Below are 13828 nucleotides of genomic sequence, written 5' to 3'. Positions count from 1 at the left end.
AGGACATGTAAAGTGCTTTGAAATGTGCATTCTATATTCGATGTTTGACAAAATCTCAAGTGAAAAACAAAGAGAGGGAATCACATAGATTAGCTCCTCCCCTTTTTTAAAACAGCCAATAGTGCTTTGTTTTTATCACAGCTTTCCGAGTAAAAGTTAATTTAAAGCTCATCAAATGAAAGCAAACGAAAAGGGGTGGGGCATGTAATATACTAGAGAGCATTTGATTGGTCAACTCAGATTTGATGAGTAACTGAAGGTGACGTGAATAAAATCCATTTAGCCAGAAGGGACAAACTACAAGCTTTACATGATTATATCGGCTTTATATCTCCTAAAAGTGAATTTTGTCACTGTTTTGTAGCACACTAGCTTATAGATATCCTTGACACCAATATACTGATACCAACATCTAATACACATTATTTTAATTTCACTTAATGGCTCAAAAAAGGTTTCCAAAAGCCTTATACATGTCAGCTTTATTCATCTATTTTTTTCATAACCATATGAGTGCATTTTATACGTCCTTTAATTAAAAACTCCTATTTACTCTAAAATCTCCATGATATTATCTGTAAATAAACATTCAAGCATCTTCCAGTGTAATGTAGGACAATTCCAACCTGAAGCACATGCTAATTTCATGCTAGGATGTGTGTAGGTGTTTCCTCATTGCATGCACAAGAAATGCAAATCATCTGAACTAAATTCAGGTCACTAAAAATACCTAAATCCTCTTCCGCAGACATGCCTGGAGCTGGAGCGCTACCTGCAGACAGAACCCAAGCGTCTGTCTGACCTTTTCGACGAGGAGCTGGACGGCCTCCTCAGCCCCTCCTTCATGAAGGAAGACGGAGACGAAGACCTGTTAGACCCTCTCCTTCCCAGCCTCAACAACCCTCCCAGCCCTCCTCAGCGTAAAGAAACCCACTCCTCCATTTCTCCAGACGCCACCTTAGGAGTCAACGCTGCCCAGCTGAATGCCGTCACATCACTAACACCGCCCTCATCTCCAGAACTGGGTCGACATTTAGTCAAACCCACCCATACGCTCAGTGCATCACCCGACGGGACCCTCACGCTCAAGCTTGTGGCCCGAAAGGTGGGCTTGAGCTCTGCCAAGCTTGTGGCGGCTCACCCGGTGCCACTTTCGCCTCAGCATGGTAGCACTGGCACTCAGAGCGATGGGGAACAGGGTGGCACCTGTACTATTGGAGTCGGCGATATGGCGGAGAATAAAAAGAGGGTCCATCGCTGCCAGTTCAACGGCTGTCGGAAGGTCTACACTAAGAGTTCGCATCTGAAGGCACATCAGAGGACACATACAGGTAAGCATGTATATTTGTATGCTCATTTTTTAATTGTGTTCATTATTTTTGTTGGCTTTTTACCATTTCATTGATGGAAAAGTTACAAACACAAAGCAGATCAAGCAGTTTTCGATGAATGAGCCAATGGATCATTCACTTGTCAAACGAAAAGAGGCTTTCTTCATTTATTCAAGCTATTAGCTCTAAAACACCGATTCATTCAGGAACAAAATGAGTATTTAAAAATGATTCACTGAATCATTCACTGAACCAATTTGTTCTGAAACTTCAATATAATAAGGAAGTAAATCGGTGACTATTTTTAAATGATTGCCTGAATCATTCATCGAACTTAACTGTTCTGAAACAATTTTTTCGTTCAGCTATAGATTTATTATGGAATGATTTAAGTGATCGTCTTAATAAATGAGTCTGTGAATTGTTCAGCCGTTTTTTTTTTAAAGAAATAGATTACTTCAGATTCAACTGATTCGTTCAGAAACTGGTTAATTTAGGAACCAAACAAGTGACTGTATTTCTGAATGACTCGCTGAGTGGCTCTCTTTTGTGAGCAAGACTCTGAATCATATGTTAAATTGATTCAACCAGAAATACTGATTCATTGAGGAGCAAAACGAGTGACTGTTTTTGAGTGAATCACTGAATTACTCAAACTGATTTGCTCAAAAACACTGATTCATTCAAGAATGAAACTAAACCTCTTTTGTGAGTGAGTCAATTTATTCATTTAGAAATACTGATTAATTCAGGTACGAGACAAGTAACTATTTTTAAGTGAGTCAGTGAGTTACTGATTGAACTGATTAGTTCCGAAACTTTGATTCATTCTGGAGTAAAATCAGTAACTATTTTTAAATGACTACCTGAATCATTCATTGAACCAAATTGTTCTGAAACTATTTTTCGTTCAGCTATAGATTTATTATGGAAAGAATCAACTGACTGCCTTTTTTTTCTTTTTTAAGAAATAAATAACTTCAAATTAAACTGATTCGTTAAGAAATGGAATAATTCAGGAAGTTGTTTTATTATTCACTGAGCCTATAACTGATTCATTTTGGAATAAAACAACAGACTCTCTTTTTGTGAGAAAGTCACTGAATAATATGTTAAATTGATTCATTCAGAGATACTGATTCATTCAAAAACAAAACAACTAACTTTCTTTTGTGAGCAAGTCAATTGATTCATTCAGAAAAAAATGATTAATTTAGGTATGAAACAAGTAACTATTTTGAAGTGAGTCACTGAATCATTTTATTCATTCATTCATTTTCTTGTCGGCTTAGTCCTTTTATTAATCCGGGGTCGCCACAGCGGAATGAACCGCCAACTTATCCAGCACGTTTTTACGTTTCTTGCTGTGATACGACAGAACAACCTACTGCGCCACTGCATCGCCACTGAATCATTTATTAAACCAAATTGTTCTGAAACTATTTTTTTGTTCAGCTATTGAATCAAGTGACTCTCTTAATAAATGAGTCTTTTTTTTAAGAAATAGATAAATTCAGATTCAACTGATTCATTCAGAAATGGATTAATTCAGGAAGGAAACAAGCGACTGTATTTCTGAACAAGTCGTTGTATTATTTTTAAAGCCTATAACGGAATCATTTCGGAATAAAATAACTCTTATAAGTGAGTCACTGAATCACATGTGATTAATTCGTAAATACTGATTCATTCAGGAACGAAACAAGTACCATCTTTTTTGTAAACGAGTCAACTAATTCATTCAGAAATACTAATTAATTCAGGTATGAAACAAGTAACTATATTTAACCGAGTCACTTAATCACTCATTGAATGGATACATTCCAAAATACTGATTCATTTAGGAATGAAACGACTAATTTTCTTTTGTGAGCGAGTCACTGAATCATGTTAAATTGATTCATTCGTAAATACTAATTCATTAAGGAAGGAAACAAGTTACTCTTTTGTAAGCGAGTCAATTGATTCATTCAGAAATACTGAATAAGTGATCGTTTATGACTAAGTACATGTTAGAAATTGTTATCACTGCGAAACAACACAGCATATAATTGTGCTTTATTCAAATAATTTATTAGTTTACTTGCGGCTTTAAACAATCACTGCTCTACCAGTCATGGCATGGTATGCATTTAGTAATACTCAGAAGGTTACACCACATTTATCATTAATTTTCATATTCCGCACAATCAATCTTATTTTACACAATAAGCGACAAGCTGATGTAATTAATGGCGCTTGGTCGTCGCGATGGCAGCGTGCCTGTCCGGCCCCTCGGCGGCAAACATTTTCTGAAGGTTGCGACAGTACTTCCTCAGCAGATTCGAATGGTGCAGGAAACGGCCATAATTCTCTGTCTCTTCGATCTCAATCCAAAAGCACTCAGACTGCTGTCCCAAAGCTGTCCGCGGAGTGAATAACTGCCTCATGATGGATGGACCGGCTGGAATGAGACGTAGTCGCCTGTATATTTCCCTACGTCTGCTGCGCGCCGGTTAACACATCAGGGCAGATCCCCAAGTCTCCAAACCAGAACATGCCACATGTTAATGGCTCCCTTCTGATGCTTTCCAAAGTATTTCAGACATGTATGTTATGACACGAGGACCAACAGTCCAGAATGATCAGGAACAGCTTGTCAAGGTCCAAAATGGACAACAAAATTGCTAAATTAAAGATGAAGCGTGTCTGTGATGTATTTCATATTGCTCGTGGCCTTTTCAAGGCCTTTCTGAAGTCACACAATAGCTTCAAGTAACTATATTTGTCCTGCAGTGTAGCTCTTAATCTAATCTGTTCATACTCAAGCTTGATGTGTCATAGAAGGTATGATATGAATGACGAAAACAAGCATTTTGTCTTTGGTTTCTTACAACTAGGGATGGATACTTTATCAGTATCGGTGCTAAATTATAAAAGACTGAAGTATTGATAAGCTCTGACGTTAACGGTTCTGCTATCAGTACTGGAGAATTATTGCTGAATAACATTACTTACAGTAGCATAATTTAACTGACAAACCTTTTCTAATTTTGCGATATTCGTCTGCACAGTTGGCAATCTCACATGAGAAATTCTCGTGTTTTCGCTCAATAGTGCAAAAGCGAGCACATCAAGTATAAAATCCTTCACAGCTCTCTGTGGAGGCTTGCGCTAAGCGTACACACATTGCTCGCGACAAAGACTTGCGTGCACACACAGCTCGTAAGCTTGCGGAGTGGCGGAGAGAACCAAACGGGTTGTATTTCCGGAGTGGACATCGACAATCCCCATTGCAACAAACACAAGTTGTTTTCTTGTATAAGCAGAAACGCAAGCAATCTGGCTAAGCATCTTTCAAAAGTGCATTAACTGCAGACAGACAAATGAAAAGTTTTCGACTGAATAGCTAAAGGTACATATTTCACATCGTTATGCTAGCAGTCAATCGCTTAAGGTTTCTCTAAATTAGTATAATATTAATTGTTTAATAAACACACACATTCGGTTATAATGAAAACAGGATTTTTCTGCAGTACCCTAAATAAATCTTAAACATGCTTTTGCATCAGCTGTATTCACAAATATAGCCTTTGAATAGCTTAATAATAAACTATGCTTATTAAGAAATTATAAAAAAAACTGCTTTTTTTTTTACTGTTAACAAAAATTGTTGTTAACTCCCAAAACACTGGTAACTCATTAATGTGAATGATGTGAAAACTCATAAACATTATGTGATTCTTTAACTGCCTTTTGCAACTCTCACGTTCAATCTGCCCAGTTGGTGGAATGAACTCATTAACTATCATCAGAAGGGCAGAGTCACTCGCTGTCTTCAAGAAACGACTAAAAACTCAACTATTTAGTCTCCACTTCACTTCCTAATCTGCAATTGCCTCTCTGGATATACCACTAACTGTACTCAAAAAAAAATTATTACTAATGCTTTCCTTCTTAGACTTTACAGACCTGAAACTTGCCTATAGCACTTATTCATTGTTGCTCTTATAGTTGTGTAAATTGCTTCCTTGTCCTCATTTGTAAGTCGCTTTGGATAAAAGCATCTACTAAATGACTAAATGTAAACGTAAATGTAAACTAAAAGTGACTATTTTTCAACTGCAGGGAGCACAAGAAAACCAGAAAAGGCAAACATGTTGATTTTTCTCCAAAAGAAAAAAAGGTTAACAGAGAGTCATTGTCTTTTAAACCATTGTACATTCTTTTACAGAAAAATAAATACTTATTTGTTTTACAATTATTGGTTTTGCTTTATTTTACATTTTAAAAAATTAGTTAAATTAGTTTTTTATATAAAAAAATTACTACAAAAAGTACTAAATAAAGAACCGTTAAAGCACTGATAAGTGGTATCGATAAAAGTAGTAATACTGTTAAAACCTTAACGATACCCATCCCTACTCATAACTCATTATATTAAGTGCAGAAATCTGCAGATTTTTAGCACATCATTGACTCAATGTATTTACTTGTTTAAATGTGAGTAAATTTTTATTTATTTAGTTTATAAATTCATTTCACTAATATTATTGGTATAAAATAATTGTAATATTAAAATGTTGACATGATTTATTTACAATACAGTTTGTAAAGTATTTTTTTTCTGTCTTTTAGTAGATTTTTTTTATGAGAGACTTGCTTTGTTTAACAAATAAGTGGATCTTGGTGATTTGCATTGTAAACGTTAAATAAAAATTCTAAATGTATTATTTTTATTAGTAAATAAACATTTTTTAGTTTTGATGCTCCTAAAATTATTCCGCATAAATCCGCAAATTATTTTACAAAATTCTCCGCAGAAAGAGCAAAAAATATCTGCAGATTCTGTCTGGATTCATCTTCAATGCCTCCTCCTGCATCTTATCCCAGACATGCTCAATAACGTTCATGTATGGAGACTGGGCTGGCCAATCCTGGAGCACCTTGACCTTCTTTGCTTTCAGGAACTTTAATGTGGAGGCTGAAATGCAGTATAAGAGGGAGCGCTTTGAAGAATTTGCCCTCTCCTGTGGTTTTTAATGTAATGGGCAGCACAAATATCTTAACACCAAAGGATGTCGATGTTGCCATACATTCTCCAGATCACTCGCGCTGCATGTAACCCCAATCCATGATTTTTCCTTCACTAAACTTGACTGATTTCTGTGAGAATCCTGGCTCCATGCAGGTTCCAGTAGGTCTTCTGCAGTATTTGTGATGATTGGGATGCAGTTCAACAGATGATTTATCAGAAAAATCTACCTTCTGCCACTTTTCCAAATGATAAACTAGATGTCAAATTATTATTTGTTGCTCTTACAACTGAGATAGACAACAAGCTATATATATATATTGTCCTGTGGATTGCTTGCCACAATAATGCACATTTTAATTCCTCTTTGCTAACTAAAACTGCATTATTCATCAGCCGTAATCTTTCTCAGCAATTTCTGAATTGCATTAATCCAAAGCAACAAACGAACTCTACGTGGCGTGCTAAAATCTGATGCCAAAATGATTTGTCAACTCGTTTGCAATTAGCCAAATCCTATTTCAGAGGCATTATTACTTGTACAAATTGTGTGATTGAGAATTGTAGTGCGTGAATGGAAATAACATTGCCCTCTGGAGCGATTTATGAATGATGTTTGGGAGCGAGATAAGACTGAGTTTTCAGGGACACACAGAGGAACGTGGCGGCACTCGTTTCCACTTTGTCTCTCACTCTGCATTCCATTATAACGAAGTCTGATTCGGGAACAAAAAAAAAAAAACTTGGAAGAGCGGTGAAGGACAGAAAATGGTTTCTGCTTGGTGCCGCCGTGAGCTGCACAGATCATAATGAGTCTTTCTGTCTCCAGTTTAACTGAGAAAATGTAATTAAGCGAGACTCAGGCACCTGTAAGGGTGTTCGCAGAGAGAAGAGAGTGTGTGAGGGAGGAAAGGTTGTGTGATGGGGGTGGGGAGTTGCCAGGCAACTGGTGTGTCTCCGAACGGGACTCTATAATTGGGAATGATTCTCAGGTCTCAGTGCTGGTTTCAGCTTACACCGCTAGCCTCGTCACTGCACTTTCATTCCCAGGGGCACCAACGCATGCGCTCACTATCCATTAATATTGGCACCCTTAGTTGGACTGTGAAAAAAATATTTATTGTTTAAGATTTTAATCTTTTGGTTAAAAATGACAATAACTGAAGATGCTTGAGTTGGTTTTTGGGTGGGAATATAGAGGGTTTTGTCTTTAAAGGTATGCAAGTTTGACACTCAGTGGTTGAACTAGGTATTGCACTCCTGGTTCAAAACACACGCAAGCGCAGGTTGCCAGATTGACGACACCAAACAGGAGTGTGCCTGACTGTCGAGCCTAAAGGCTAGCAATATAAGGAATATTTAGCATATTGAAATGAGTTTTTGTTCTTACCAACTCCTTGAAATTTTGGAAACGGCTTCAATTTTTCTGAAGCTGAACACCAGAAAACTGACAATGTTCCCCTCAGGTACACCTCATGTGCTTTATTCAGTGTTAAAATCTATTAATGTGAGTTTAAAGGCCATTTTACATGACATTTATTGCCATACTACTGAAAGCAGCAGCAGACACTTCACCTCAGATCTTGAAAAGAAAATAAACCATTTGAAACTGAACTTCAGAACTGACTCAATGATTCAGCATGTACATTTAATGTTAAAGAGGTTTAATATGTAATAATTAGATTATAGGCAAAGCAGTGGCGCAGTAGGTAGTGCTGTCGCCTCACAGCAAGAAGGACGCTGGATCTCTGGTTTGAGCCTCGGCTCAGTTGGCGTTTCTGTGTGGAGTTTGCATGTTCTCCCTGCATTCGCGTGGCTTTTCTCCGGGTGCTCCGGTTTCCCCCACAGTCCAAAGACATGCAGTACAGGAGTTGGGTATGCTAAATTGTCCGTAGTGTATGAGAGTGTTTGTGAATATGTGTGTAAATGTTTCCCAGGGATGGGTTGTGGCTGGAAGGGCATCCGCTGCGTAAAAACTTGCTGGATAAGTTTTCGATTCATTCGGCTGTGGTGACCCCGGATTAATAAAGGGACTAAGCAGACAAGAAAATGAATGAATAATTAGATTATAAACCTTTCCATTATGTTGGAGTGCAGTGAGTGCACTATTCTGTGCTTCTGAATGGCTGTATTTAAATTTCTGACGTGTTTCGTCTAGTGCAAACAGCTCAATTGCATATCACTGCAAATCTTGTCATGTAGCGTAGTTACAATGTAACCTGCTTACCTAATGTTTACATTCATAATATTGATATAATTTGCTAATTAATAAGCTTATGTAGAACTCTGATTCTGCATCTTATTTTAGAGGCTGTTACTTTCCACCAGAGGTCGCATTTCGGTCACGGACGCATGCTTTGGGAACCTTCCTGACTGAATACATTAAATCAAACCACAAAGGCAAAACGGGGTGCTGAAATATAATTGGCTAAACTGTCATTGGCCTGGTTAAAAGAACCAAAACAAAGACAACGTTGACACTTAAAAACATTTTCAAAGCAGAATATATGACTTCAGCATTGTTTTTCATTTCAGAAGAATGTTGTCTTAGCATGTTTCTTAAAAATCAGCAAACATATTATGGTATTTTTATGCTTTAGAAGAGTCAGAAACTCACAGCACCTTTAAACTATTTGTTGTTATACAAGTGATATTAGATTGTAAGGCTGCACAATATATAATTTCAGCAACGATATTCCAAATGTGCAAATCTGCAATAGATCACAGGATCTGAAATGTTGGCATTTATAATTAACCAAGAAAGAGTTCAGAGGTGATTAAATGTAATGCTAATATAATGAGAGGATTTTTAAGGTGTGTGACTAAGATTTCAACCTAATTTTAACCAAAATGGGTACAAGAAATTATGCAATGTGAATATTTTAACAAAGATTAATTGTATTTATGCATACAGTAAAGACTAAACAGTTTCATTTTAAATCAATTACATCAGATTTTTATTTCACATTTAACCTCAAAACTGTTAGAATCTCCAATAAACCATAAAGCACTTTCTGTTGCATTTGTATCTTTGTTTAGTTTAAATCATTCATGGTTTTAATATGTTTAATATGTCTTTATATGTATTTTATAACAGACTCTGTATAAAATTAATCACAATCAATAGCTATGTTTCCATCCAAAGATGCAAATTAACTTTATGCGCCAAACTGAATTATTGCATAAAATATGTGTATAGATAGATAGATAGATAGATAGATAGATAGATAGATAGATAGATAGATAGATAGATAGATAGATAGATAGATAGATAGATAGATAGATAAACAAATTGATGGATTGATACACAAGCGGATGGATGGATGGATGGATGGATGGATGGATGGATGGATGGATGGATGGATGGATGGATGGATGGATGGATGGATGGATGGATGGATGGATGGATGGATGGATAGATAGATAGATAGATAGATAGATAGATAGATAGATAGATAAACAAATTGATGGATTGATACACAAGCGGATGGATGGATGGATGGATGGATGGATGGATGGATGGATGGATGGATGGATGGATGGATGGATGGATGGATGGATGGATGGATGGATGGATGGATGGATGGATGGATGGATGGATGGATGGATGGATGGATGGATAGATAGATAGATAGATAGATAGATAGATAGATAGATAGATAGATAGATAGATAGATAGATAGATAGATAGATAGATAGATAGATAAACAAATTGATGGATTGATACACAAGCGGATGGATGGATGGATGGATGGATGGATTGATTGATAGATTGACAGATTGACAGATAGATAGATAGATAGATAGATAGATAGATAGATAGATAGATAGATAGATAGATAGATAGATAGATAGATAGATAGATAGATAGATAGATAGATAGATAGATAGATAGATAGATAGATAGATAGATAGATAGATAGATAGATAGATAGAGACGTTTTGACTTCAGGTCTAAACTAACCTCTGCAGTTCCTCAGCTGGATTCTTTTTGCCAACGCAAATCATGATGCTAACAGTGTAAACACACAAAATCACACATAATTTTTCAGACTGATTCACAACACTTCTAGTTGACTGGAATTTATCATTTATTTCTCTGATAGTGAAAATGGACATTTTTAGTGTTTTTACTACTGTCTTATAGCCACTTCCCTTTTTATTTTGAAAGCTTAACAGCAGCAATCACTGCTCTGTTCTTTGGTGATGAGTTTAGCCTGTGTGTTTTCTCCTTTCTCTGTGAAACCGGAGGTCACAGTTAAACAATGGACTATTTCTAGTCACCAAGGTGTACAAAACAAATGCAAAATATCACTGGGCCTATGAATGATATGAATTCATATTAATTTGTAAGGGTGCTAATAACTGTTTTTTTTTTTTATTTATTAAACTATGCTGTGTTTACAATTGCTTGTTAATATTCTGAGCATAAGATCAGAAGGTTAAACAATAACATTTCTCTCGCAGCCTTCTTTGCTCATGTTTACCAACTGTGCCAATATTAGTGGAGGCCACTGTATATCCACTTGTACATACATGTATCATGTAACTTCCCGGTTGCCAGGCAACTGCATCCTCCCCTGCCAGTAAGAGCTGTAATTGGCTGGTGGCACAGAGGGACAGGCGATGCCAGATCGAGCCGGCTCCACTGCTGCCTCCTACGTTACGCTCCTGCCCGGTTGCTAAGCGACAGACTTGAGCATCCATGCCTCCCTGACTTATAATTGGCTGGTGCTGTGGTCGTGGAGAGCACAGGTCTAAACCTGTCCTGCTTAATGTGGCTGGGCCTCCAATGTGTGTGTGAAAGGGAATGCAATTTAGCGCTCGAATTCTGATCTAAATATAACTTGTTGTTTTTACTGCTCAGAATGAAAGTGTGGCCGTCATGGAAGGTTTTTGGTGGAAAACAACAAGTTTGGATGGTGTGTTCGCAGACCATTTCTCTTGCAGAGAGGGGTCTATTTTTAAGAAAAACAAGATGTGAAAAAATACATATAACGTCGGCTGACAATCAACAACTGCATTATGAAAAGTGAGACATAACAGACAGATAGAACAAGAGAGGGATGGATGGATGGATGGCTGGATGAAAACAAAAGAAATAGATCAAAAAAGAAAGGCATGGATGGATGGAAGGATGGATGGATGGATGGATGGATGGATGGATGCAAAAAAAGACTAAAAAAGAAAGGGATGGATGGATGTATGGATGGATCAAAACAGAAAGGGATGGATGGATCAAAACAAAAAAAATAGAATAAAAAAGATAGGGATGGGTGGAAGGATCAAAAAAGAAAGGCAGATGGATCAAAACAGTAAGGGATGGATGGAAACAAAAAGAAATAGATCAAAAAGAAAGGGATGGATGGATGGATGGATGGATGGATGGATGGCTGGGTGGATGGATGGATAGACAATGAATGGATGATGGAAGGAAGGAAGAAAGAAAGAAAGAAAGAAAGGAAGGAAGGATGACGGATGGATGGATGGATCAAAACAGAAAGGGATGGATGGATCAAAACAAAAAAATAGAATAAAAAAGATAGGGATGGGTGGAAGGATCAAAAAAGAAAGGCAGATGGATCAAAACAGTAAGGGATGGATGGAAACAAAAAAGAAATAGATCAAAAAGAAAGGGATGGATGGATGGATGGATGGATGGATGGATGGATGGATGGATGGATGGATGGATGGATGGATGGATGGATGGATGGATGGGTGGGTGGGTGGGTGGATGGATGGATGGATGGATGGATGGATGGGTGGGTGGGTGGGTGGATGGATGGATGGATGGATGGATGGATGGATAGGTGCAAAAAAGAAATAGATCAAAAAAGAAAAGGATGGATGAGTGGATGGAACAATCAAAACAAAAAGAAATAGATAAAAAAATAAAGGGAAGGGTGGATGGATGGATGGATGGATGGATGGATGGATGGATCAAAACAGAAAGGGATAGATAGATCAAAAAAATAAAAAAAAAATAAAAAAGAAAGGAATGGATGGATAGATGGATCAAAACAGAAAGGGATGGATAGATCAATGATGGATGGATGGAACAAAACAAATTTTAAAAAGAAAGGGATGGATGGATGGATAAAAACAAAAGAGAAATAGATCAAAAAAGAAAGGCATAGATGGAACAAAACAAAAAAGAGCAAAAAAATAGCTTTTAAAACTTGAGGAAGATTTTGAGAATAAATAAATATAGAATTAATACATGTACTATATTTTACTATATACTATTGTTTGTGTTTAAAAAAGAATTCTGTGTAGTGGACGAACATTAGGATAGTAAGTAGGATGGATTCTGATTCAACATTCGAGTGCTTGTTCAATTCTGGAATCATCATTGCAATAAAAATGCTCTTAATCTGTTTTTTTCCATCAAGCTATTTATTTGAAGCCACAGTCTCGTTCCCGAAGATTTGTGAATATGGCAAACAGTGGAGACAGGGCCAGCTGGTTGACAGTAAATATGAGGTTCCTCCCCATTACCCATCATTACTACTCCAATTATCACCTCTCCCAGAGATCCAAATAAACTCTGCCTGCCCCCCATTTCATACGTTACGATCAGCAGCGCTAATGAACAAGCTCCGAGACCCCATACGAGCCACGTACGGCGATCCTGCAAAGCGCCTTCCATCCGCAACCAAAAACACACAACATCAGAAACAGCTCACATCTGTTAAACGCGTGAAGATCTCGCTGGAAGCTCATCGAGTGCGGGTTCATTTGGTTCGACAGCTGTGCACTCTAATGACGATCATGTATTTCATAAACTCCAATTGTGTCAACACTCCTCCGATAGGCTAATCAACTTAAAACAAATGAATTAGACGGCTGGCTGGACAGAGGCGTGGATTTTCCAGGCCCCTTGAGGAAGAAAGAGAGTTTTTAATCAGGTGTGTGTGTTTATGTGTCTGTACCAGGGGAGAAGCCGTACAAGTGCTCATGGGAAGGCTGTGAATGGCGGTTCGCAAGAAGTGACGAGTTGACGAGGCACTACCGCAAACACACCGGCGCCAAGCCTTTTAAGTGCAATCACTGCGACAGGTGAGAGTCAAAACAGCAGATAATTGTCTTGTGGCTCCTACTACTAATTATGCACTATTAAGCATTGCTAAAATTCATATAATGTGTAAACAAATGACATGTGTTTATTGTTTTCTATATTAAACCTTTTTTATTCTTATTATGTGCAATACAGAGATGAAGACACAATGATCTGCCCTCCAGTGAAAAAGCTTTTTTTTTATTATTATTAAAATAATTTTTAGTAAAAGTAATGTATTACATTTATATTTCCTAAGTGCTGTTTACCAGAGTAGATTTTTTCAACACATTTTTAACATAACTAATTAACTAGAAATAACTATTTCTAATTTACTCTTTTTTTTTGTCTTAGCCATGATAGCAGTACATATTGTTCTTATTATTATTAATATTAATATTATTATTATTATTATTATTATTATTA

General features: G+C 37.0%; 1 protein-coding gene and 1 long non-coding RNA gene across 4 annotated transcripts in view; one reads left to right on the top strand and one right to left on the bottom strand.

Moving 5' to 3' along the window:
• LOC141384432 (uncharacterized) overlaps positions 1-13828 on the bottom strand; it is a 175556-nt gene that overhangs the window by 122508 nt on the left and 39220 nt on the right. The gene's annotated exons all lie outside the window — the stretch shown is intronic.
• Positions 1-13828, top strand: part of klf7a (Kruppel like factor 7a) — an 89261-nt gene that overhangs the window by 56980 nt on the left and 18453 nt on the right. For 2 of the 3 annotated variants that reach the window (NM_001020643.2, XM_087235664.1), the window contains 2 exon segments: positions 749-1331; positions 13281-13404. In NM_001020643.2, coding sequence (NP_001018479.2) covers positions 749-1331; positions 13281-13404 — 707 coding nt within the window. 3 annotated transcript variants of the gene reach the window in all.

This window comes from Danio rerio, chromosome 1 (assembly GCF_052040795.2).
Source record: "Danio rerio strain M-AB ecotype USA chromosome 1, GRCz13ab, whole genome shotgun sequence".
NCBI classification, from domain to species: domain Eukaryota; kingdom Metazoa; phylum Chordata; class Actinopteri; order Cypriniformes; family Danionidae; genus Danio; species Danio rerio.
This window is presented reverse-complemented; position numbering and strand designations above follow the sequence as displayed.